Source organism: Sander lucioperca, chromosome 18, assembly GCF_008315115.2.
Source record: "Sander lucioperca isolate FBNREF2018 chromosome 18, SLUC_FBN_1.2, whole genome shotgun sequence".
Classification (NCBI taxonomy): domain Eukaryota; kingdom Metazoa; phylum Chordata; class Actinopteri; order Perciformes; family Percidae; genus Sander; species Sander lucioperca.
In genome coordinates, this window is record NC_050190.1 from 6,690,402 (window position 1) to 6,717,198 (window position 26,797).

General features: G+C 41.1%; 1 protein-coding gene across 1 annotated transcript in view; it reads left to right on the plus strand.

Annotated features, from left to right (window-relative positions):
- Positions 1-261: 261 nt before the first annotated feature.
- Positions 262-26,797, plus strand: part of atrn (attractin) — a gene marked incomplete at its 5' end in the record, with an annotated part of 143,974 nt that continues 117,438 nt past the window's right edge. The window contains 10 exons of the mRNA XM_031310211.2: positions 262-443; positions 2,862-2,952; positions 4,156-4,405; positions 5,436-5,619; positions 7,960-8,114; positions 14,667-14,751; positions 18,768-18,991; positions 22,712-22,833; positions 25,705-25,843; positions 26,253-26,434. Of these exons, the coding sequence (XP_031166071.2) occupies positions 262-443; positions 2,862-2,952; positions 4,156-4,405; positions 5,436-5,619; positions 7,960-8,114; positions 14,667-14,751; positions 18,768-18,991; positions 22,712-22,833; positions 25,705-25,843; positions 26,253-26,434 (1,614 nt within the window). The remainder of the gene's footprint in view (positions 444-2,861; positions 2,953-4,155; positions 4,406-5,435; positions 5,620-7,959; positions 8,115-14,666; positions 14,752-18,767; positions 18,992-22,711; positions 22,834-25,704; positions 25,844-26,252; positions 26,435-26,797) is intronic.

Genomic DNA, 26,797 nt, shown 5'->3' on the forward strand with positions numbered 1-26,797 from the left:
TCTGCCTAGCTGCAGGGCATTAAAGTGAAATAATGATGCCTGTGAAAGTTTAATCCTCCCCTTTAATGCAAGAACCTTTTCTTGTTTTTTTATGCTGATTCTTTTTGTTGTTATCTAATCTCTCAAGGCAGTTGGTTTATATGCTCCCCTAACAGGTTGGGGCTTGTTTGTCTTGTTTATCATACATAAGTGCAAAAAAAAAAAAAAAAAAAATCTTCCTGCGTCATTTAATCTCCTGTGGAGCCCTGACTCTGTGGCGTTCTTCCCTCCTCAGGTCCAGACTGCCTGGTCTCTGTGCCTGCCAACTCCTCCTTCTGGAGCCGCGAGGAGTACGCCGAGGCCGGGCTGGCCAGGGCTTCCCACAAGGCAGTGGAGGACCAGGGCATCATGTGGGTCATCGGAGGCTACGTCTTCAACGCCTCCGACTATCACATGGTCAAAGCGTAAGTACTCTCCCCTGTGAGCATCTACACTTGCTTTTTTTTTTTTAAGGCTTTTGGCTGCTCCAACAGAGCTGCGAGACATGAGTCCTGCTGTTGCTATGCGACTAGGGAATGTGCTTTTGAAACGGTGTCTCTGTTGCAAAGATTTAAATATTTCTTTTTAACTTCCATGCCGGTTATACCGAGTGCTAAAGTAATACTTGGCTGTCAGGAAGTCCTTTGGTTTCTTCCTGCCGGCACGGAAGAGGAACACTGCTCTGTGTCGGGCGCAGTGAGTGAAGGATGTAATTAAAACCATAAAATTACAGGATCAGCTAATGCTCCTCACCCTGAACTCCACCCAGGAAGATGGCACTTATTCCCTTGGCTCATATTTTGATTTTGTGGTTTGCAGGCAGACCAAGGCCCTTTTTTATTCTGCTCACAGTCTCTCATATGACACTACATAGGAGCATTCTGCTCTACACAGTGCCTTGTGTTTGTTACCTTGACATAGTTGGATTAGACAGTAGCTTCCAACTACTACTTAGTGTAACTGTTTAGCTTGTTCATGATGTACCTGCAGTGTTGTGTATTTCTAGAACAATGTTTTCTTAAAGAAACATACCTCTAACCTAGGTAAGAAATCCAATGAAGCCTGTAATGAGTGGCATTTCTCTTTTATTTTTGATAAGTAGTTTGATGAGGTTTATGTTAGAGTCCATTAGAAGTTGGAGCGTTGATTGAAGCACATGATGTATCCTGGCACCATTGTAGTTTTTACCACAGTCTTTGTTGTATGACACTTTGATTTAAGAAGATAAGTGAAAACCATTAAAGCTGCACCAGCCGAAGTCCCACATGTGCAGCTCCAAGTGAGAAAGAATAGTTCTCGGAACATGCATGCATTACATGAGAAGATTGATACCACTCCCGCGAGCAGCCAATAAAACCCTTTCTAATTCTTGCATGTAAAACTTTAGTGTAAAACATCACACTGCATAAGAGTTGAGGGTACATGCCCAGAGTTTAAGAAGATCAAGACCATTCTTATATCCGTTCTAGCTAACCGTTTTCCCCTGTTTTCAGTCTTTATGCTAAGCTAGCCAACCGCTTGCTGCTCACTCCAGCTTCATACTGAATATGCCGACATGGGAGTAACTGCTAAGAGCCTCGTTAGATTTTTCCATTTCGAAAGTATCTTTTTTAATTTCCTACCTGTGGTTGGAGCTACTGTATGTAGACGTGTAGACTCGGAACACTGTAATCCATGTTCTAAGCAATGGTGGAAGAAGTATTCAGATCCTTTACTCAAGTAAAAGTACTAATACCACACTGTAAAAATACTCTGTTTCAAGTGAATGTCCTGCAGTGAAAATGTTACTTAAGTAAAAGTATGTAAGTATCATTAGGAAAATGTACTTAAAGTATTCAAAGTAAAAGTACTCAATGCGGAAACATCCTCACATTTTAGAAACGATCCAAACAGTTCTGTCAGTCGACTAAGTGTTTAATCATTTAATCATTTCAGCTGCACTTGTAGGCCGTTATATTGTTGGGTAGTTTAATTTATAATAAAAACATCATATTTTATAAACTGCATGTGTTTTGTGTGCAACAATCTTAATTTCTAAAGTACCTCCTAACTAAAGCTGTCAGATGAATGTAGTGGAGTAAAAAGTACAAAATTTCTCTCTGAAATGTAGCGGAGTAGAAGTAGGAAGTGGTATGGAAAGAAAAGAAAGTACAAGTACCTCAAATTTGTACTTAAGTACAGTACTATCATCACATACCCTTCACCATACCTAGAGATTGGCATGGGGTACTTTCCATAAAATCATCTCTGAATGCAAATCAAACCAGCTATTAGGCTAACTGCAATAAAACCATGCCAATCTCTAGGTATGGTGAAGGGTATGTGATGATGTGGGGCTATTTTAATACCAAAAGCCAAGGGAACTTTATCAGGATGCATAGTATCCTGGATCCATGAAATAACTGGCCTTTAAAAATAAAAATCAGCCTGCCTCTATGGGAATTTAACATAGGGGTGTACTTACTTATGCCCCCTGTATTTTAAGGAAGAACATTTATTTATTTACGATACATTTTTTAATCATATAAATTAGTGTCCTTAAAGGTTGGATTTTTTTTTTTAAATTAAGGCATTAAGATCAATTTCCAAAAGATGATTTTTTTATTCCTCTTTTTAGTCAACTTTAGCATGGGTCTACTCACTTATGCTGAGCACTGTACCTGCACATACAGTAAAGAAATGCCTCAGACAAGACATGCATTGAAACACAACATATTTGCCAGTATTCCCTGAAGCTGCCCTTTCTTGCTATAAAATCTATATGCAGCTGCCCTATTTCAAAAAAAGTCCTTCTTAAAGCCATTGTGTCATGGTCATCTCACCTTTCTGTTTTCTTTCTGCAGATATAACGTCAGTAGCAAGAGCTGGCTGACCCTTGACCCCTCTGTGCACACTGTGACGCCGCGATATGGCCACTCACTGGCTCTTCATGAGGTATGTGGAGGGGTAAATGATATCTACTGTGAACCAGGTATACATTAAGACATTAGGACTCCATACCGTTCATTGCACTTTCATTATAGCACATTTTACATGCATGTGTATCTCTGTGTAATGTGAAACATGCTTCAAAAGAGAATAAGAAAAGAACAGACGACAACTAAATTAAATGGAGGCACTAGCAGAAATATTATAACTCCCCATCCTTTTTATTTAGTAGTAGTGTCTGTTTGTTGTCTGGAACTAATATATAAATCTGTGGGTTTTGATAGGCTGCAGTGAAGTGGTGAAGCAGTTTCTTCTCGGCCAGAAAGACTGTTAGGAGCCGCTGATGGAATAATAAATTAGAGAGAGGAGGATTCAGAGGAAGACGCAGTCCATCTGCTCTGTAGTTTGAGAGAACCGAGTCTGAGCTGCAGAGTGTTTTGTAATACACAAATGACATCACAATGTCTGAATGTGTCTTGTACAGTAAGTTAATCTGGGCTTGCAAGACAAATCAATTCCAAAACTGAACAAATGAATTGTGAAGCTCACAAACAGTACTACAGTATCTGCAATGCCTTGCACATACACTATCAAGTGCATGAGTACATTTTACCCACAGTCTTCAGCTCTTTCAGTGGGGAAGAAAAAAGGTCCGGGGAATGATGATCAGAATCAAAATCAGAATACTCTATTCATCCCCTCAGGGAAATTGTTAAGTTGCGGTCGCTCACAGTCAAATTTAAGGCAAAAATAAGTCATAAGTGTATCAAATAGCATAGCTAGCTAAGTGCAAGAAATAAAAAGTTAAGTTAAAGTAAAGTGAGATAAGGTTAAAAAGATCATGTTGCAATGGAATAACAAACTGTGGTTATTTATTTTTAAACCCAAGGTTATTGGTGCTCAAGTTGTTTTCTTTTTGGAGAATCCCTCAAGGTTTGTGCTGTGTTTAGGTTTCATTATTAGATGTCATTAGAATGATGGTTCATGATCACCATTGTGTAACTGTGCTTTGTAATCTGGGCTTTGGTTCAATCATAATGAGGTACAAAGTGTATCACAGGCCTAGCCTGCTATGTACTGATGGTAAGACCCTCATCTGGACAAACCATGTGTGTCTCAACACATTTCACATGTATGTAGTTATGGAAGGGACCTCTGCATATATATATATTTATCTGCGATCTAATAATGGTCCGCTGTTTCTTCCAGGGGAGGATCTACATGTATGGAGGAAAGATCGACTCCACAGGAAACGTGTCCAGCCAGCTGTGGGTTTTCCACATCCAGAACCAGACCTGGGTCCTCCTGAGCCCCCGGGCCAAGGAGCAGTATGCTGTGGTGGGACACTCGGCGCACATTGTGCCCCCTGTCCAGGAGGGGGCCAGTCCCATCATGCTGGTTATGTTCGGACACTGTCCTCTCTACGGTTACATCAGCCAGGTGCAGGAGTACAACATCGGTAAGTGGAAGCCGTGGTGACCGGGATGAGCATGTCGTGTTCTGGTTAGACTGTCACATAAACCAAATCTCGCAAATTTTGTCTTCACACCTGCCATGTTCAGGTTCAGGTTGCTCTATTTGTACCCGTAGGGAAATTTGTTGCGCAGGTAAAAAGTGCAGGGCACCCATGACACACGGTTTCAGACGCTGCAGACAACATACAATGGGACAAGAAATAGTTAGTGCTCCAATGCTAATCAAGATACTTGAATATCTAATGAATACCTATGAAAACTGGCCACCATAAAATACATTAAAAAAAACAAACAAAGAATTGTTTGTCTTTTCACAATGCACCTAGCCTTTAGCTGCTCCCTAACTTAATAACTTGGCCTGGATGTTATTGCCTAAATATATCTGTTTATAACAACAGGAAGTTAACACTGGCCACCAAGATCAAGTTAACGAGTTTTGGACTCGGGGAAAGTGTGTTCCTCTAATCCACCAACCCCATTGGCAGGCAACCAAACCTAATTAAGAGGTTTCATTGTCTTCTAAAAGCCAATCTGTCTGAGGAAATGGGATGAATTAACCTGCCGCTGTGGCCCATTGACATGAGTGCGTGTCCTATTGGCTCACAAATGAATGGGATTTGGTTATTACCATTACGTGTATATGATCACCAATAAAATCCAATTGCAGTTTGATGTTACTTTTGTACTTGTAATGCATTTTAGGAACTATAAACTGAGTTGAGCTCTAATTACCTCGCCAAATCCCAGTGGGGACCAAAAACTCAATCCTCCACAGAGACCTTTCTTAACCTAACTGTAGTTTCACTTCACTTTCTCAGTGGTATTTCATTATATTATGTATAAAACTGCCAGAAAACTGCAGGTCTGCTGCAACTTTTCTTTCTTTTTTAGCTGTTTTTATGTTTTTAATTGCTCTTCAATGTTTTATGTAAAGCATTTTGAATAGAAATAAAGCTGCCTTGCCTCGCCTATGTTTTCTGTTGCTCAATAAAAGATGTTTTTGTGACCCTCCAGTGAAGAACACATGGAGCATGGTGTCCACAGACGGTGCACTGGTCCAGGGCGGCTACGGCCACAGCAGTGTTTTCGACCCCAGCACCAGAGCCGTCTACATCCACGGAGGCTACAAGGCCTTCAGCGCCAATAAGTATGGCCTGGCAGGAGACCTGTACAAGTTCGATGTGGACAAGAGGAAATGGTGAGGCTTTCTATATGGGGCAGATTCATGTCAACAACACTGTAAAGCAGTGTTTCTCAAACTTTTTACACCACGTAAAATATAAGGCTCTCTAATGGCATTTTTCCACTACATGGTACCTGCTCGACTCGACTCTACTCGCCTTTTTTGGTTTTCCATTATGAAAAAAAGTACCTGGTACCTGCCAACAGGTACTTTTTTTAGTACCACCTCCGTCGAGGTTCCAAGCGAGCTGAGGCGATACCAAAAGGTGACGTGAAAACCTGCAGACTACTGATTGGTCGGAGAGAATCGTCACTAATCACTGCGTCATCATTGCTATAGCGACAGATGGGGGGTGTCCTGAACAAACCCGCCATTTTTAAATAGTTTAGCCAGCTGTGTTTTTTTGGCTGCCTCCAGCTTCTTTTGAAACAAAATTTGTCTTCTGGCTGTGGCAACAACCACATGCTGGGAATAAAAAAAAAACACACACATTTGACGTTCTGTGTGTGTGTGTCGCGTTAGGTCGCGGCAGTTTCCTGTGGCGTCGCTATGACGACCAGCCACGCTCGCCTCACGCATGAGGCGGTACTAAATCTGCAATGGAAAAAGGAGGACGGGGCACCGCGGCTGAGCTGAGTCGAGCAGGTACCACGTAGTGGAAAAACGCCATAAGTACCACCATTTTATTGCCCACGTTAAAGGTGTCCTGCCACACGTATTTCATTACTTTGTGGTAATGTCTGAAGTTCTACCATGGACTCTGTGACATTTTTTGTGGAAAAAATGCCTCGGGTTACCTTGTTTCAAGCCATTCTAGCGTGGTATAGAAAGCCTGCAGGAAGACTCAGCTCGATTTGTGCCAGTTCTCATTAATATTCAACGAGCTAAGCTGCTTGACTCTGATTGGCTAACAGCTAGCCAATGAGAGCCTGGCTATGAGCATCCTTTACCCAGCAAAACTGGGCGAGCTCATGAATAGTAATGAGCTCAGGTGGCAACACCACGTCAGACTGGCCAGCTTTTTTAATTGGGCCAATTTCTCCGCTTATTTCTTTTCAGTGGCTATAGCTGACAGAGGAGGTAGCAGTTCATTTTCACATTCACAACATAACATATGGACCTAACATCTTTGAAAAAATGCAAGTTAAAACGGTTTTGTGTGGCAGGGCACCTTTTTTAAAATAGAGTAGCATAGGCCAACCTTATTCTGCTATGGACCGTTCAGGCAGGAGGGAGGGTTATTCCTAAAAACAATATTTGTTGTCGATGGCCACAGCCACGCTGAAACGTTACTTCCTCCTTCCCACTCCAACTGAATCAAAATTTGAGGTAACTCGGGTCATATCTCCTGACTGTTTTGCATCATTTGCTGCTAGCAGGTGCTGTGGAGACCTCTCCGTCGCTGCTTAAGTAGCGAATAGCGCTTGTGCTCGTCCACTATAGTTTCAACAGGGCTGCGCGAAATATTCTCCTCCTCATCCACACTTCTCTTCCTTATAGTTCCTGTTTGGATGCACAAATATTCGTGTAAGACGGTGGTTCACGTGTATGTTGTGTTTAAACCCCCTACCGCTAGATGGCTATGCTGAGACACACCACTAGTGTCCTCGCCTAACAGTGCCTAGCAGTGCCTGACTTTTTGCTAGGAGCTAACAACGTAGCTATGGCTGAACTTTGGCCTACTTTAGCATATAAACATTAGCTCACTAAGAACCTGTGAACCACAATTCCAAACTGGCAGTTTGATTTTCTGTGTACTGAATTGTTTACCTAAAGTAAACTTCTTTGACTTTTATGCACATCATGTCTTTTTTTAAATATTAGTTTTTCTAAAATTATTCTTAAAATCCCAATATATCGCCTTACGCACAGTATCGAAATATATTGCAATATATTGAATCGCGACCAATGTATCGTGATACGTATCGTATCGCCAGATTCTTGCCAATACGCAGCCCTATTGAGAACCAGTACTGTAAAGTATTGCACAGTGACACACAGGAATGGTGTACAGTGTAACGTGATAGTGGAGTATGCTGCTGGAAGAATGGACAATTTGTGGTTTTCTGTATACTTTTTAAGGCTTTGCTTTTTTTCTTGTGAAGTGCAGTATACTTTTACCTTCTCAGGCCTCTAAAATGATTCAAATAAAACAGTCTGAGATGGAAAAGCCCTGATTGGACAGTCCATGGACATGCATCCTGTGACAAGGTGTCGCAAAATAGACCGCACTTCAAATCTCACTGCCATTGCCACAATAGATGAAAAATGATTTTTTTTTTTAAGCAGCTTGAAAGCAACCTGCTGAATAACCTCTATATATTGTATAACAACCATCACTGTGTGTTTGTGCAGGACCATTCTGAGAGACAGCGGCTTCTTCCGTTACCTCCACACGGCGGTGATAGTGAGCGGGACCATGCTGGTGTTTGGAGGAAACACGCACAACGACACCTCCATGAGCCACGGCGCCAAGTGCTTCTCCTCTGACTTCCTGGCCTACAGCCTAGGTCAGACACACACACACACACACACACACACACACACACACTGTATACCTACAGCAGATCCTGCAGTCTGTTTTCTCTGTCTCACTCAGGGTTTTTCTACTAAGCACGCATCGTCTTTTTTTCTTTCCTCTGCACTGAGCTGCTTTACATTCATACAGTCGCACGGACTCTCACCTGGGAGCTACTCAGTACAACCGCAGTGTTTTGTTGTCGGACACGCAGCGGCTCCACTGGAGCAAGAGAAGGTCAGATGTCACTGCTTGATGTACAGGCGGTAAATGACAGCCCCCTATCGTACATAAAACTCAGAATAATGTGGTCTTAAATTTTCCAGCACCTAGTAGTTTTACTGTATAATATCTCCAGGCAGAATGTGCTCGTATGGGACATGGTTTTCCTGGATGAAGGAAGTGAAGCGGTGTGTTGTGCCTTCTTTTTGTTGTTATTTACTGTATATACTTAATATTTATTTATGTGCATATTAATGCGGTTCTGTGCTGGAAAGGCTGGTAGTTGTCTGGAGAAAGTTGAATCTAAATAACTGGACTGGGGTTTTGAATGAAGACGTTTTGCCGTTCATCCCTAATAGTTATTCTGCTCTGTGTACAGTTGGTCTCTTTAATCAAGTCTGATGACATCATATCACCTGGATAATAGAGATATTATAGAGATAATAGCCCTTAGTGCGTTTTCACACCTATAGTTTGTTTGCTTAAACTTGGAGTGATTTGCCCTGGGTTCGGTTTGGTGTGGTTTGGTTTCACACCTGGAAAAATCCAAGCGTACCAAAATGCGCCATTACAAATCACGCAAGAACGTCCACTCCTCTTATTGGTTGGATGCGTCTGGGTGCGGGAGCAAGAAAGTAAATACAGGAAGAAGGTCCTGTGTTCTGGACTAGTGCATATTTCTTCATATTTCATTAAAATGAGCAGACATTGTTTCGCGAGAGACGTTACTATGTCTGCTCTGGTAACCGAGACTTTGCTCTGCTGTGCGGTGTCTCCAATTTTAGCGGCAGCTGGTTTGATGAGTGACAGACGGCAAGCTTGACCGCAGTCTATTTCGGTGATAGAAACACTGCACGCTGCCACAGTTTGCTGCTCTGCTGCATCGGAGATTGCTAAACACACCTGACTACAGGAGACATTAGCTCAGACTTGCAGACTTGACCACTTCTTCAAGCAGGTCTCGATACGCTTGTTTGGGACGCTTTTGTTGCGCACACGAGTGCTAATGCCGCGCTCTCACCTGCCCTGACGAACCGCACCAGCAGGACAAACAAACTCTAGTTCGATTCAACCGAACTAAACGAGGCAGATGTGAAAGCGCCCTTAGTTCCAAGTAAGGGAAATATTAATGACATAGCATATAATGATATTTTCGACAATGTTTTTTTTTTTTTTTTTTACTTGGTGGCAACAGTTTCAACATGACAAAGCTCCTGTGCACAAAGCCAGATCCTTAAAGCTCCATTGTGTAATGTTTTGAGTTGATTCTTAGCAAAAAAAAAAAACTTTGTTTCCTTTCACTTTTCCTTTCAACCTTTCACAAATATGTGCTCATTCATGTGTAATTACTTTCACCAACTAATCCAAGTATTCTCGTAAGCGTAGAATCTGTCATTCAGAATACATACGAGCGAGTCGCTCGAATGACGGCAGCCATGTAGCGCCTCCATCTTTAAATTACATTAGCCAAAGAGGGACATACCTCTGCCTTTCACGCTTTACACTCAGTGGCAACGTGACGAATGCCAGGGAGGGGGAGAAGATTACTCAGCGACTGCCGGCAGATTTGAAAGCCTGTTGAAAATGGAGGATTGCGCCTATTCTCGAGGACATGTAAAGGAGTCGCCAAGGAAGTTAAAAAGAGAATTAAAACGACAATGCGACAGGCAAAGCAACAAGACCAAAGATCAGGTTTTGTGGAACATCGGGTTGAGCTGCTGACTCCTTGAGGATTTCTCAGTGAAGGTTAATACGGAGTGATCAAAGCTTAACGATGGAAGCCCTAAACTAGTCAGTCTGGGGTTCACACTGGCTGCTTTGGGAACATCTCTGATGTTTATTCTTGTGCTCTTCTCTTTGTACTGCTCAGATGCCCTTAATCAAGGTACTTAACCCTCAGTTTGTGCAACACAGCTGCTCCACAACAGAGAGGGAGAGTGGTACAGAGCCACTCTCCCATGTGTGTCTGTAAGCAGAAGAAGCCGAATGGAGTATAGAAAATAAGTTTTTTTGCTTAAATATGACGATCAAAAGTTGATTGTTGTCCACCGTGGTGTTTTGCATTCTCATTATAATCCTCTTTCAAGTTCTCTGATATGTCCTAATAGAAGTTAGCACAGTTTTGTCATAAACCGTACCGGCATCCTCATTTTGTTAGCTGCCTGCAAATGTTGTTGTCGGCCTCCTTCCACAGTGCTGTCAGACACTGCTCATTAATGGGAGGCTTTGGTCTGTGTGGATGGGAGGGAGAATTTCCCGCAGGCTGTGAAATGGCCCCAGGGCATTCTGTTTTTCTGTGTCATTACAAAGATGATTGACAGACGGCGAAATTGCAATCTCAGAGGCCCGAGCACTCCCTCCCCCTTCCTGTGTAACCAGCTTTTGTTCATGAGAATTGAATGTTGGGACTGAAACATCCCCAACAACAAACGTCCCTTTTTCAGCTCGTCGGAGTGGTGTTATAAACAGATGACGGCGACGGATGAAGCACATTAGTTCAGTATTATTCACAAAAGTAAAAAGACAAGTACAATCATGAGACTGCAGCTATGTGAAATGGGACACCCTGCTACGCTATTTGAATACATTAATTAAATTCTTAGCATAGTATCCCATGTATACATTTATCACAAGTCCACACTTGATGGGCATAATGAGACCAACTCATCTCACACTGGTCACAGCTGGACACAAATAGTTTTCATGATTTTCCCAGAGAGTTTACATTTAAGTCGAACCTTAGAACCTTTTCCCTCCCTCATAGGTATGGGTATCCTTAAAAAATATTTTGATACCGATACCAGTACCGTGACTTTGATACTGGTTCCTAAACGATTCTTTTTTCGATACCACTTTTAAAAAATCCAGTTTAACAAAAAGAAATTCCAACATAACCCATCACAGCACAAATCGTTTTGTTTATTTTTCAGCTGCTTCTACGTGAGCCCTGTCTCTGTGCGTAACGTCGAGTTTTTCCTGCGTGTCTCTACGACGTGTAACGTTAGACAGCCAATCACAGACATTATTAGATCTTGGTAGAAGCATGCTGCATGCTTATTGGCTCACTGACGCTGATGAGATGTACTCCTTAGGTATTGAATGACGAGGCATTTTTCGACACTGAGAAGGCAATTCGGTCGGGGCCTGAAAGTATTGAATTCGGTACCCAGCCCTACTCCCTCAGCTCTTACAGTACTGGATATCTCTCTCAAGTTCAATACTTTATTGCCATGTCAACACAGTTGATTGGAATTTGTCTTGGTGCCAATCAGGTTAAAAAAGGCAATACATACACAGGTACATACAGTACATAAAAGACGATACACAAACATACACAATCATTCAAACCAGTAGAAAGCTGTAAATACCTTGTGCTATTGCAACTTCCCATGAAGTGTCTTGTGCAGTCTATAAAGTGCATTTGAATAAGGTGCATTTAGTACAGGTTTACTCTGCAAGGTGCCTGAGCATTAAGGAGCCTAATAGTGGCAGGGTAAGTACTGTTACAAAAGCGGGAGGTTTTGCCTCTCTCCTCCATGCCACTCACGATCTTCTGTATGATTCTGTAATTGAACAGAAGAGACACATAGACTATTTCCCTCACCTCACCAGCCAGCCAGCTGCAGGGTCGGTGTCAGCAGCAGCGGCTCTGTAATTGTCTGGTAATTACAGTCGAGATGGGCTGTGCGTCGAGGACTAATGGCCCCTCCTTAACAATCTGAACTCAATTAGAGCGTGGAATTTAAGGGCCGTCCGCTGTCCTGACATTTGTAGACGGTGTCATAATAAATCCCCACTCTGAGGGGGCAATGCGCCACACCACCTGCAGTACCGGCGCACGACACCAGAGGGCAGTGTCTACCTGTGAATGTGCAGCTCTCTCGCAGATGTCACGCTCTCCTCTGGGAGCCCCATGATGACTTGCACTGCATTGTACTGACTGAGGGTGATGTACTGCAGTCACTGTCCTGTGTTCCAGCAGCTTTGACTCCCAGGCTCACAATGCCAAGTCTTTTTTGTCGTCGTTTGTTCTGTGTGTACCGGCTCGTGATAGGTGTACACAGTCACATACTGCTGCAGATTAATTTCAAAACTAAAAGAATTCATCACCTAATTAATTCATTTCTTCACCCAGCAAGCATTGGCTTGATGATTTGGACGTCAAGACATCTCGAGGTTGGGGTTAAAACTGGGCTAAATCTTGTTGTTTGAAACAGCATTTCAGTTACTACTGTAAACTACTGCACTTGACATAGTGTTTAAACATCTAAAAGCAGTGGTTTCCAAACTGGGGCTCAGGACCCCAAGATGAACATGAAGGGTCACAAGATGATTAATGGGATCAGTGGGAGAAACATGTACTTCTGTATCATGAAATGATGTTCACTTTTTCTGACTTATCTCTTCTCTTTACCCCTCTTCTCTTGTGACATACTGGAAACTTTATTAGAATTTCAAAACAACCTGAGAAAAAAAATAACCCTCTTCTACAATCCACGCATACACGTATGTCCACATCAAGGCCATAAGCTTTGATAGGGGTCACAAGCCCAAACTGTTGGGAACCACGGGTCTAAAGACCTTCAAAATCAAATCAGGCCTGCTTGTAAACTACAGTACACGTCTAGCTGTCCTTTTGACTTGCAAATCACCAGATCAGGGCTCATAGTGCACCTACTTATTCCTGTTCAGGTACATCTTTTTCCTGTTGGGCTCATCATCCTTGAGAGGGACGCAGGATTGGCATTCAATAGTATTTTATCAAATCTGTATCCAGTACCGAAATCTGTTCATCGCATCTGTATCCTTTCAAATCCCTTATCCAAGCTCATTACGTTTAGCTTTTAACATTTGCAGGTAAGACGGTGAGGTGACAAGTAGCTAAAGATTTAGATCTGTTGTCACCTTTTGTTGGCTCATAAGCCACAAACACTAGAGATTCTTACGGCAGCCTAATCAATGTTGAAAATGAGAGAGCGAGCAGCAGAGGAGATTAACCTTATTTTTCACAAGCTACTTGCTCTAAATACTGCAGGTCTTAATGCAAAGTCCAACAGCGTTAAATATTGACATGATAAGCATACAGGTTTTACTGGGGGATTCTCCTAGGATTGATGTGATGCAATCAGGTGGATAACTTGTTCAGCTAAATGAAAACAAACTGAGAAATGATGTTTGATGAGTACACAGACCTGCTTGTGGAGAGCACCTTAACCAGACGACATCATTTTAGCCTAGTTTTGGAATTAACATTAAAGCTTTAGTGCATAACTTTTTGATATTAATGATCGTTCGTTACCTTCAAGTCATTGCCAAATGAGTTGCTACAAGCTAATTAAGACTCGCTCGGCTCCACAAAACTCTGTTTAGAAGTGTGGACGCGCCAACAGTGTTGTTGTCATTACTTAGACTTCCTCATGGGGGCGACAGAAACTACACACGATAGCTTTAATTAGCAGCAGCTGACTTAATCTACCATTTTAACTAGCAAAGGTGACATTATGTGAATATACATGCATTACATACACTACATTATGTCTGTACATCGCTTGCTCCTAATACCAAAGGAGGAGGAGTAATAAAAGGTATCAGGTCATATCAGGTGGAGGGAACAAAAGAGAGAGAATACTGCACATAGACATGGCCGTGGGCTAGTTGTCTAAGATGCAAACCACATTAGTGCAATAGACCTTTTCCACGGCAGACATGTTGACATGTCATAGTAGGAAAAGCACAGGTGTATTCAAAACCATTAATGATGGCTGCATTCCACTTAGGAGAGGCCCTGGTATTGTTCATGCTGACTCACTGAAATAGCTTACTGGGACACTTGATGGAATTGAGCCATTGTTAAGCTTAGCAATTTCAGCTGTGCTTTTCCTACTATGACAAGTCAAAATGTCTGCTGTGAAAAAGGTCCATCAACTATCAAATAAAGGCATTAATGTCTCCCGCAAACTATCTTTAAAAAAAAAAAAAAGAAAAAAAAAAAGAAGGGAAAAATAGTGGCTGAATTCCCAGCCGTGGCAATTTCTGTGTCATATTTAGTCATAAAAAATATATTTTCTGAGTGTATTTCTGTTCATGCCTGGCTGCATTTTTCTCTGCATGATTGTTGCTCGTGTAGCCGTCAGGGCCTCAGCGTCTCGGTCAAGGACACTTTGCCACCTCATTGATTGACACGAGGATATGAGCCGTTGAAGGTCTCGCTAACCACTCACGGCATGTCCGCTGAATTCCCAAGTGCTGAAGACGCGCGTGCTTTAAGGTGTGGGCGCAGGTGTCAATCGTTTGACCTCTCTGTGTCGTCTTTTCATTCCAGCGTGTGACGAGTGGACAGTGCTGCCTCGACCGGACCTCTACCATGACGTCAATCGCTTCGGACACTCGGCAGTCTTCAGTGACAGGTAATCATTTACGCAGCACTTACTGTAATTAAACGCAGAGTTTGCGGAGTGCTTCGCAGAAAGGCTTTACGCATAATGTGGGAAAGGTATTTTTGGCTAAAAGGTCTTGATGAAATTAAAAGCAAAGTAAGATCAAAACTAAACAAAGGATCTTGCCATTAACATAACATTTTGGGCATAAACACAAACATTCATTTGAATGGTATTGTATTCCTCCCATTGAGTTCTACAGACTTGTAAAACCAATGCCAAGGCGCACTGAAGATGTTGTGGAGGCTCATGGTGGCGCGGCACCTAATGCTGTTCATTTCCTTTTAATTTGTTGCTGATACATCGGAAATACACCACTCTTGGTTAAAATAGGCAGGAAATAAGCAGGGGTGAAGTCTGCCAGGTTACTGCAGTGCATATAAACATGTTCTAAGATTTTCAACCCTAACCTGATTTCTCTCAGTATCCTTATTTCTCGAGCGCTTGTAGCCAAGGTGACTGGTTTTATTTCCACTGGGGCCAACTCACATTTAATTATGCACTCATGGTATTTAAAGACAAATGGAATGGGTTACACAAACAAACATGTTCAGCTGGTATCTGCATCTGATGTAAATATGAGCTGGGATGCAGTTTCTCTCTTTATGGGACTTTTCAGCTTTTCTAATGGGAAATCACAGTTTTCTCGGTTGCTTCCCTGTTTTTTTTTGTTTGTTTTTTTTGTAATTCATTATGAGAAAGGATAAATAAGCCTGGTGCTCGAAACATTACACAGCATTAAAATCCTTCTAACCGTAGCTACTTGGTGTGCAGATCTTTTATTCATGGTCACATATCTGTGCACTTGGAATTTCCAGGGTGCCGATGTTCTCTAATTATTACATGAATGATTTATAAAACTGAATATATATGATCAGGTAGAACATTTTAAATTCTTGATTCTTATTTACTCCCAAAAGAAATGTGGGAACATGGTGCTTGTTTTCCAACATTCTAAATCAGAAAAAAATCCAAATGCTGAGCTGACAAAAAAAAAAATTAAACTCTGTTGCAGCATGGGGAGAAAGGCAAACACTTAAAGCCAGGGCCAACTGACAGAGACATATAGCTGTAAAAAAAAAGCTTGTTACTTTGAAAAATAATCCTTTTGTGCGTTCATACTTGACATTTCATTATTAGTCTGCGATATGAATAGATTGTGATGGGGATGGTGCTGCAACCAGAAGGGATGACTCATCGTTAAGTATTATCTGCACCGCCAGCAGAGCAAGACACAGCGATCCATATTAAATTATATATCCTGTTGTGGAGAAGGCATCAAATATTTACATGAATCACCAGCCCTGTTGAGTCAGTCCTCATTGATGACTCCTGTTCCTCAGGAGCAATTAAGAGTTTGGTCATGCATTCGTTCATTGATCCAGTTCAGATTCCACGCAATCAAATTTTTGTGTGAAAAGAAAACGTTTTGAAGCACTTTACAGTAAGGCTCAGAAACCAAATGATGGGATACATAATAGATAGAGAAAAACAATGAAAAATGTAGTCCAGAAAAAAATTGGTCGCGATTACCAGCGTCTGCAAAAACGCACTCTAAAAAGTTCTTCTAAAAACAAATTTGACTGTTGAAGGGAAAGCAGTGGCGTTCACTTACTCACTCATGAATAAGTCAAACAAATCACCTACTCTAACCCCCATTTTAGCCTCTTTGCATTGGCCCTTTGGTTGGTTTTACAATTGATTTTTTAAAGGTCCCATATAATGCTCATTTTCAGGTTCACACTTGTATTTCGGGTTCTGCTAGAACATGTTTACATGCTTTAATATTTAATAAAATACTTTATTTTCATTTTATTTTACTCTGTCTAAAACACTGTTTTAGCATCTGTCTCTACAAGCCCCCCTTCCTGAAAAAAAAAAAAGCCAGTCTGCTCTGATTGGTCAGCGTTTCTGGGTCTTCCTTATCTGGGGCCCGTTTCAGGAAGGAGTTTTAACAAACTCTGAGTCTAACCCTGAACTCTGAGTTGATTTACCTTGAGATGGGAAACTCTGAGTTTTCGGTTTCAGAACAGCTGATTTGAGTTGGTTCAATTAACTCAGAGTAGGTTCACTCTGAGTTAAGCACAATGAAAAGGCAGCATGAATGGAGCCATGATACTACGATTCACCATGGCAACAACCACAAACAAACATGCGCACATACAGCGAGTTTGAACATATATTTAGTTTAAAAAGCAACACAGCGGGGCGGCCTCAAGCTCGCCCAGTAAGAGTGCTCGCCCCATGTTGGCTGAGTCCTGCAGCGGCGCACGGTTCGAATCCGACCTGCTGCCCTTTGCTGCACGTCATTCCCCCATCTCTCTCCCCCTTTCATATCTATCCACTTTCAAATAAAGGGAAAAGTCCCAAAAAAAAAATCTAAAAAAATAAATAAAAATAAAAAGCAACACAGCGGCTGCTGCAAAAGAGAGAGAATTTGCGTGGGAGAAAATTTGCTGCTAGAGTAAATTTGTGAGTTCTAATATAGTATGTTAATTTCATATCTAATCACAAGTATAATATTACTGGTGAAATGTTTTTGAACCAATAATGTATTTCATTTAGGTGCAGTCCTGCGGGCGAAAAAGTCTAAGGCCTACTAATCAGGGCTGTCAGGGCTCCCCAAACTCTGGAACAGTCTTGCCTCATCAGTGACTTCCTTTAAATCTCTACTAAAAACTATTTTTTTTTTTTTAAACCTGCATTTCTGCATCAAGTGTTCTTTCTGTGCCTTGTCACTTTTAACTTTTCTAACTTTAATAAATCCTTTCATTGTCTCAGTCGTTCTTTGCTTCTCCGCAATAACTTTGATCTTTTAAGTGAGAAAAATAGGAAGCGGCTTAGTTACTGTATTTGTTCCCATTCAAAACTCTGGCATTCTCCTCCTCCTGATCCGTGCGCCCAGCACGATGTCCAGCGCGAACAGTTTGAAGTGTGCCCTGTATAATCCGAGGGCACTTTTGATCAGACTGGTGCAAATTACCCATCCACCCTGCCTAGCCGCTGCCTGCAGTCACACACTAATCCTCTGAACAGAGGCCAGTGGAGAGTGATGTTCAGAAATGCCCTGAACCCCACATCCAAACACACACTGGCACACACACACACACACACACACACACGCAGCAGGCGGGGTCTTTCAGGTCCATCTACACAGGAAGAGAGGGCTTGTTGGGGATTTGGCCGACTTGTGAGGCAGGTTGAAGCCCAGAGAAGAGGAAGAGCACTTGGACTAAGCTTGTCTGGCTCTCACTGTGCACAAAAGGTCGAAACTGAAGATTGCCGGGCAGAAAGCTGCTGGTCTTACTTCCTGAATCCCTTACACCTTCTCACCACCTTTCCCTGTAGTAGGCCTGGGTGTCATCCATGATTTTTTGATTCCAATTCATAAGGTCCCGAATCGATTTTTATTCCCGATTTTAATTTCTTTTTCGATTCCATATCAATTAGGCTAGGAAAATTTCATTTACAATACCAATTATCTTGGATATGAAAGAGATTCTACAATTGTTTAAGGTTCCCTCTAACCATTCTTAAAAGTATCAATGTTTACATTAAGAACTGACCACAAAGCTATTACATTAACATACTTTGTATTTAACATGAACACAATAAAGTGCAGCTCTAAAGACAGTGACTATTGAGTAGGATTGGGCATCGAGAACCGATTCCTATTTGGAATCGTTTCAAAAATTACGATTCCAGTAGAAATGTTTCTTTATTGGAATCGTTTGGAATCGTTTAGAGGATTTGGTTTCAAATCCTTTATTTATTTGGGACAGCTGAAGAGAGAGAGGGGGGAATGACATGCAGCAAAGGGCCGCAGGTTGGAGTCGAACCCGGGCCCGCCCTACCAACTGAGCTATCCGGGCGCCCGATTTTGGATCATTCAAATGAAAATCAATTTCAATCTGAAAAATATATGTATTTTTTAAATGCAGCCCTACCCTGTTGCCCTCTAACATCTTTCCTCTTTTGTCTGACAGTGTGATGTACGTGTTCGGTGGCTTCAACAGCCTGCTGCTTAGTGACGTCCTCGTGTACACCTCGCCCAGCTGCGCAGCCTTCTCCAGCCCGGCGTCCTGCAGCCAGGCCTGGCCAGGGATCCACTGCGTCTGGAACAGCACCCAGGGGACCTGCCTGCCCTGGGAGAGCAACGCCATCGGAATGGAACCGCAGCCGCTACCGGCCTCCTGCAACACACGATCATGTAGGTGACGCCTGCCATCGCTTTGGAAATTCTGCATTGGTGTACGTCTTCCATGTGAAACTAATCCAAGCTTATTTTAGATCCTTTGCCATTTTCTTCTTGAGTGTCTGCAGAACTCATCTGCATTTACATCACTGGTGTCCAATGGCATGCAGAAACTGGCAGAAAAAAAGGCTTGTTTGTCACAAACTGCCAACGCATGTCTTGCGTGTGTGTGTGTGTGTGTGTGTGTGGCTTTAAAACATAGAAAACGTGGCAGTCATGCACCTTTAGAAACTGTCCTGCTCTCATTGTCAATGATGTCATCTCTGTATGTCTGATTATGTGCTGAAACTGGATCCACTGATTAGTTGATTGACAGAAAATGATCAACAGCAATTTTGATAATCGTTTACCTCATTTGTCAAGCCAGGATGTCAAATGTTCAGCAGCTGCATAGGAGGATTTGCTGCTTTTCTCTTTAAACTGAATATATTTTTGAACTGCTGGTCAGACAAAGAAGATATTTAAAAAAAACGTCCACATGGGCTCTATAATGGGCATTTCTCAAGGTTTTCTGACATTTTATACATTTTAAATTAATTTAGTAGTTGTTAGTTGAGCCCCTAAAATGTAACAACTAGGGCTGGGTGATATGGAGAAAATCAAATATCACGATATTTTTTTTTACCAAATATCTCTATCGATATTGCGACGAAGATATAATAATAATCATATAATATTTACACAATGAGATTTTAGATAATCATCAGTAATGTGGATATAATGACTAAGTGGGTGAAGGCAAATAATAGAACTAAGAGAACAGTTCAGAAAATGACATCACTTTACTGTAATGCAGCCTTTAAAACCAGGAAAAGACTACATGGGAAAAGACTACACTTATGCCATGTTACGATATCAAAATCTAAGACAATGTGACGTCTCATGTCACAATATCGATATAATATCGATATAATAATGATGTATTGTCGAGCTGTAGTTACCACTAAGTGTCACAAATAGTACACATTTCCTGTGCAATGTCACCTCTCTGGCTCTGGGAAACTGTGATGGACAATTCTTACCAGATTCTGTCATTTTCTTAACTATATATATATATATATATATATATAAATAAATAAATAAATAAATAAATAAATATAAATTCAGAATGATGATAATTATTAGCTTCAGCCTTTGGATGATTGCCTGAGTTAATGGGGGAGTGTGCATGTGTGTGTTCATCTTTGATGTGTTCACTACATTTAAGTTATTGTGTGTGTGTGTGTGTGTGAGAAGATGTAATCTTCAGGGACAGCTCAGCTAGCTCTCTCTGCTGAGAATTCTTTTCTATTTGCTGTTGCCATTTGTCACAAAAAAAACCCTCAGTTTTCCCCACGCAGCCGGTCCCATTTCCCGGTGTCGGCGTCTACAGAAGCGCCGACAGATGGAAACTGCGCCTCGGAATATATCTTTCAGCCACATTTAATACCAGAGAGCCCTTCCTACTCTGCTGCTGTCTGGCAGTCACCCTGCCCCAGTTTCCCCAAAAGAAACCTCATGTCCAGAAAGTGTTGATTTCCAGCAAGTGTTGACTGCAGAATCTGAATTACTTAAACTGCAGTATAAGGAAAAAACCCAGAACTAAATAAATTCCCTGTGCTTCCATTTTAGGCCTGTGGCTCAAATTCCCAATGAGAAATTACAATAGTTGAAACAGTAGATAAACATTAAATTGTGAGAAGTGTGAAGTCTGGCAGTGGTGGAAAGTAAATAAATATTTACTCAAGTCCTGTATGTAAGTAGACATTTCAAGTACTTTGTATTTTACTTCAATAGGGACCTTTCATGCTACTTTCTACTTAGCTACTATATGAGGGAAATGTACTATTGACTACACTACATTTATTTGCCAGATGTAGTTAATAGTTACTTTACAGATTCTACAGAAAGTATTTGCATCCAAAACATATGATGATCTTATCAAACATTGTACATTATTACAGATTAAACAACCTAACCATATTTAAAATTGTTAAAATTAGCTCCACCTTGACCAACTGCAATAGTAAAATGCTACTTACACATTGATGCATTAGTAATAAAATCAAAGCGTGATATTTATTAATATAATCCTCACATGCCCTACATTTCTGCATCAAGTGTTTTTAGTTTTGATACTTTACATTTTGTTAATGTACTTTTACTTAAAGCGTAACTCTCGCCAAAATGCAACCTAGGGTCTTTTTGTGAATATACCCGAGTCAAACATTAGTTTAAAAGCATAATTAGGACGGAAACGCCACTTTTTAAGATTTACCATATTCTCGTTTTGGGTCAAATGGCCTTTTGAATGGGAGAGCTAGGGGCACTACTATGATCGCATCAAAATCACTATTTTGAAAACACTAAGAAGGCTCGACACAACATGAAACTTTGCTCTAAGTATCACTAGAACTCCAGTATTGACAACATTGTTTATGTACACAAAGTTTACTAAAAACGAAGGTTTTGAACAACCCACTTCAGCAGTTGTTTACGCTCGCAGCCATCTTGTTAGTCAAAAAGTGTTGCTCTCCGAATACGAATAAACGGACTCCATAGGAGGAAATGTCATTCTTATATGAGGCTCCTTTTTCAACTATAAGGTCAATATTGTTTTTCACTAACGACAAAACAACAAATTATCTGTGCATTTATACGGAGCTAAGCTTTAGGAGCTTTCCATCTTTACTCTCCCCCCTGTTATGTTGCATTCGGAGATCGACACTTTTTGACTGGCAAGATGGCTGCGAGCGGAAATAACAACTCCTAATTATGCTTTTAAACGAAAGTTTGACTCGGGTACATTCACAAAAAGACCCTAGGTTGCATTTTGGCGAGAGTTACGCTTTAAGTAGCATTTTCAATGCAGGACGTAACAGTGTTTTTACGGATGGCTTGTATCATGTGGACGCGCCGACAGTGTTGTTGTCATAACTTAGAATTCCTCATGGGCGGCAGAAACTACGCACTGTAGCTTTAAGTTAAGGATCTGAATACTTCCTCCACCACGGGCATCTGGTAAATAGTTGTGTCTAGATGGTAACCACTAGATTTGCGGTTAGGGTTAGGGTTAGACATAACCATAACCATTCGAGGTCAGTGCCTAACCTCAACTATTTTGCGAGTCCTTTGCAAATATTGAGTTACCATCTAGACGTGACCCTGGTAAATTACTAACTCTAAGGAGCTGCCCCCATTTTTTTTTTACCAGCTACTTTTTTAAATCCTTATTGTGTAAATATATTTAGGGCTGCACAATTAATTAATTGCAATTAATTACATATTGCAAAATTGCAATATGGACTAGTGCAATATCCAAATCGCAGAGCGGGGCGCAATATTTGTTAAAGGCAAAATATGTCTCAAACCATTCAGAATGAAGTATTGTGGTGCTGCAGAGACGTCCTGGCCTACAAATCCTATCCTAGAGACTACAGAAAACATCTTGATTTGGTACAGATCCTCGCAAAAATCATACTATGATCATTTAAATGTTTGCAAAAATGATTATTTCCTCTATCGTGAATCGTATCACAATCGCCATATCAGTCAAAATAATTGCAATTAGATATTTTCCTCAGGAAACTGCACAGTTGGGTTAAAAACGTTTCCTTCCCTCGAGTTATTTTCTAATAGCAAACTATCATTCATTATCAAAACTGTTTATATTCCATGTTCTATCAAATATTGCAGATGCTGACAACGAGAGGTGTGACCAGTACACTGACTGCTACAGCTGCACTGCTAACACCAACGGCTGCCAGTGGTGTACCGGCCAGTGTGTGTCTCTGGGAAGCAACTGCACCTCTGCCACGGTAAGAAAATTCACCCCCCACTGACAATGCTAACCCTGCTAACTCCAACATCACACATCACAGCTAACGGCATGGCCACATCTATCCTCATGCTCCAGTGCTTTCAAATCTGACATTAAAGGACAATTCCGGTGCAAAATGAACCTAGGGGTTAATAACACATGGGTATCGAGTCGACCGTTCTCTGGGATATGTTTTCATGTTAATCGAATGTGACCAGTTTTAGCGCAAACCGCTAATTAGCTTATAACGCTAGTCGTCGGGGCAAAATTCATAGTTTTCACGTGACGTCACAGCACTAAGGGAAGGCCACCTGGAGGGCAAAAAGAAGCTGCCCTCCACTGTCTGTGAATGAGTCGGCTCAGCTTTTACCACACTGGAGCCTAAAATATCAGATTCAATCAGTTCAACTGGATGCACAAACCGAAGAGAGACAAGCCTGGGTTGTGTTTCTACAGAATCACATCTCAGAATCGTAAACCCAGAGAGGAGGATATTGTGGATTTGTGCAATTTATACGTGCCGCACTAGTGGACTCACGTTAACGTTACACTGGCAAAATGACACGACTGCGGTCAAGCTAACCATATCCCATCTCCATGGTCAAACCAGCTCAATTCATCTAAATACTTTGTCTCTGCTCCCTGACACTTCCCTCTGCTCTGCCGGTCCTGGATTCTAAGATATATTGCTAACGTTAAACATCGCTGAAGTAGCTGACCGCTCCAGCAGGGACTTAACGTTAGCTGTTTATAAAGTGGAAGTAGACAACTTATACTCCTTGAACGGATTATAGTAACTTTTACCACGGCTTATTGTAGAAAGGCCACCGCAAGAAAAACGTGTAGATTATCAAAAAGACATTGGATCATAGAGGTTTGTTTCTGACTGCCGATGTTTGCTAGCAGAGCTAAAGTTAGCGCACTAGCGAGCCATCCTTTTCCCAGAATCGTGTCCAATGGCAGACAGAATTGCTAAATAAAAAACAATCCAACAGCACATTATACAATGTAAACAAAGACACGTTTTCTTGCGGCGGCCTTTATAAAATGAGTAGTGGTGAAAGTTATTATAGTCTATCATGTTATGATCGGGAGTTGATGAGCAGCGTATTTAGGTAGCTAGCGCGCTGACACACTTAATGATTGAAACACCGCAGTGGGTGCTGTATATGGGTCAAATGTGCCTAAGACTGGCAGTTTGTGTATATGTATATATATATCTATATATATCTTTGTTTTTTTTCTCTTTTGAGAGGTAATCTTAACATTTGTGGGTTGTAAAAGATGAAAACTTGACAGGCTTGTGCGGCAGCTGGCGTTCCCAGTGTGTTTTGCCCTCCAGTGTCCGCGATAGTCACGTGACTGAAAACTATGAATTTAGACCAGTTGTTGTTGCGCATTGAAAACAATTATTATTAAACTAAGTTCTGATGCTCTGTAACATGTAAGCGCATACAAGCTGTCATACAACCTAAAGTAATTGAAGTAATTTTAAGACTTATCATAAGAAGCCTTTACTGGCAATTTATAACAGTGAATACAAGGAAAGTGCGATTGCCCCTCCCAGCGGTGCTCAAAACAATTCATTCATCATCCAACATTCATCATAAAACAAGTTGTGGTAAATAATAGATATATTGCATAGATCTTAATAATAATAATATAGTATTGCATAAATCAGTAAAATGAATGTAATAAAAATAATAAAATATGGGGTGCAGAGTCATTATGTGGGTAGATTTAGAGTCCGGATGGCCTTAGGGAAGAAACTGAATAAGGATTTTGTGATTTTGAACAGTACCTGGCTCTTTGGAGCTCAGAATGATGAATGCTCGGACACTATCGGTTCCTGCAGCCACTTGTAGTGCGCCTCCACTAGTTCCACTTTATTCTGTTTTGAATAGGATACACAAATGTTGTTGTGATGAACCTCCTTATTCATTTCCTCCAAGAGTTATTATACCTAATAAATTGAGACATGTTCAATTTGAGTAATGAGTAGATAAAGGACCGATGAAGCACGTTCTTGCCTCCAACACGGAATCTGATTTGTCAGTCTGTGATTAAATCACTGCTCATTTAGATGCGATATGACGCCCAGTGACAGTTCGTGTGCCTCCTCCAGCACTCTCATCTGCACTTGTCTCTAAAATATTTGAGGATCACTCTCTCTGACTGAAATTATTTGATAACACTTGCGATAACCTGGTTTACTACTCAAAAAGCTGCATTGTCAGGAAAAATAAATACATTTTTTTTTTTTTTTTTTTTTTAAATCTCACATTTTTAATAATATATATGATATGATATTTGTCATAGTGGCCAATCCCACACACAATTACATGACACCAATACAAAAGTAATTACATCCACAGCTTCAGGTCCAATGTCCACACACACACACACAACATACTCTACTTTGCACAAAATAAAGAAAACAAATTACAGCAGCCACAACACAATAGTGTAATCCATAAATTGTCCAACTAGAACTAAACATTTCATACATAAAACAAAACTACAGACACAAAAACATAACATAACAAAGAATCATCGATACAAAGCAGTCTTCCTTTTAGCTCATGCTTGTTCTAAAAAGTCTGCAAATAAAAATGTTTTATTTATACACACGTGTGTACACACACACACACACACACACACACACACACACGTATATATATATATATATATATATATATATATACTATTACTATTCTGTATGTGTGTGTGTGTGTGTGTGTGTACACATTTTGGGCTTCTATTGATAATGCAAAAACATTTCATGAATGAGTCTCATTTATGGAGCGCGAAATGTGATAATTTGTTACTCTGAGTTGACGCCTGTTCTTTTTCTGCTATTTCTTCCCAGGGGGCCACAGGGGACAATGACGTTTGCCCCAAGGACAACCCGTCCTATGTGTGCAACAAGAAAACCAGCTGCAAGAGCTGCGCTGTGGACCAGAACTGTCAGTGGGAACCTCGCAACCAGGAGTGCATCTCACTGCCAGGTAACAGTGTTTGTTAGGAGATGGAAATGAAAGCATTTCCTTATGCCCCCAAGAAAATCTACTTTAAAGTAGTTGATGTTCTCTTTCCGTTATGACTAACTGTCCCAACTGGATAATAATAGAAGAAAGTTCTATGGCGTTTATGTTTCACAAATGGTTTACCTGAGTCAGGCCATACAACAAAGATAGCAATCATATCACATCCATATAGGGATGGTAGTATACAGCTGTTAAAACATGATAAAATATGTGACACACTGGTATCGGATCAGTACTCAATATCGGCAGATACACAGGTTCAGGCATCAGAATCGGTATCGGAATTGTTATCGGGAAGCAAAAAATGGTATCGGACCATCTCTACTACCAACCTGTAGTTCCACCTCCTCATCTGTTCTCTCCACTGCAGAAAACGTGTGCGGTGAAAGCTGGCATCTGGTTGGCAACTCCTGTCTGAAGTTCATCACGGCCAAGGACTCGTACGACAACGCCAAGCTGGCCTGCCGGAGCCACAACGCCGTCCTGGCCTCGCTCACCACACAGAAGAAGGTGGACTTTGTCCTGAAGGAGCTGCAGATCATGAGTGTGGTGGTAAGGAGGGGGGGAGGGGCAGTCGTGGATATAAATTATCTGATTAGACAAACTTTAATATTCTCCTTGGGAAAAGTGAGTCGTCTCACCGGCAGCGAAAAACATACACTTAAGACACAAAGAGAGAGTGGTGAAGACAAAATAATACAGTTGTTAGTAATATAGTTACAGCAAGAAGATCGCATCAACGTCAGGACTGAAGAATTAAATATCAGCTAAAAGAATAAGATCGTACTGTTTTATAGAGCCCCTTTGCCAGATTTTTTTGTATTTTGAAGCAGAGTTGCAATAAGCAAGAATAAAGTATCCAAGAAACTATGAAACTGCACAAATAAACCATCTTATTTTCCTATTTTATCTTAG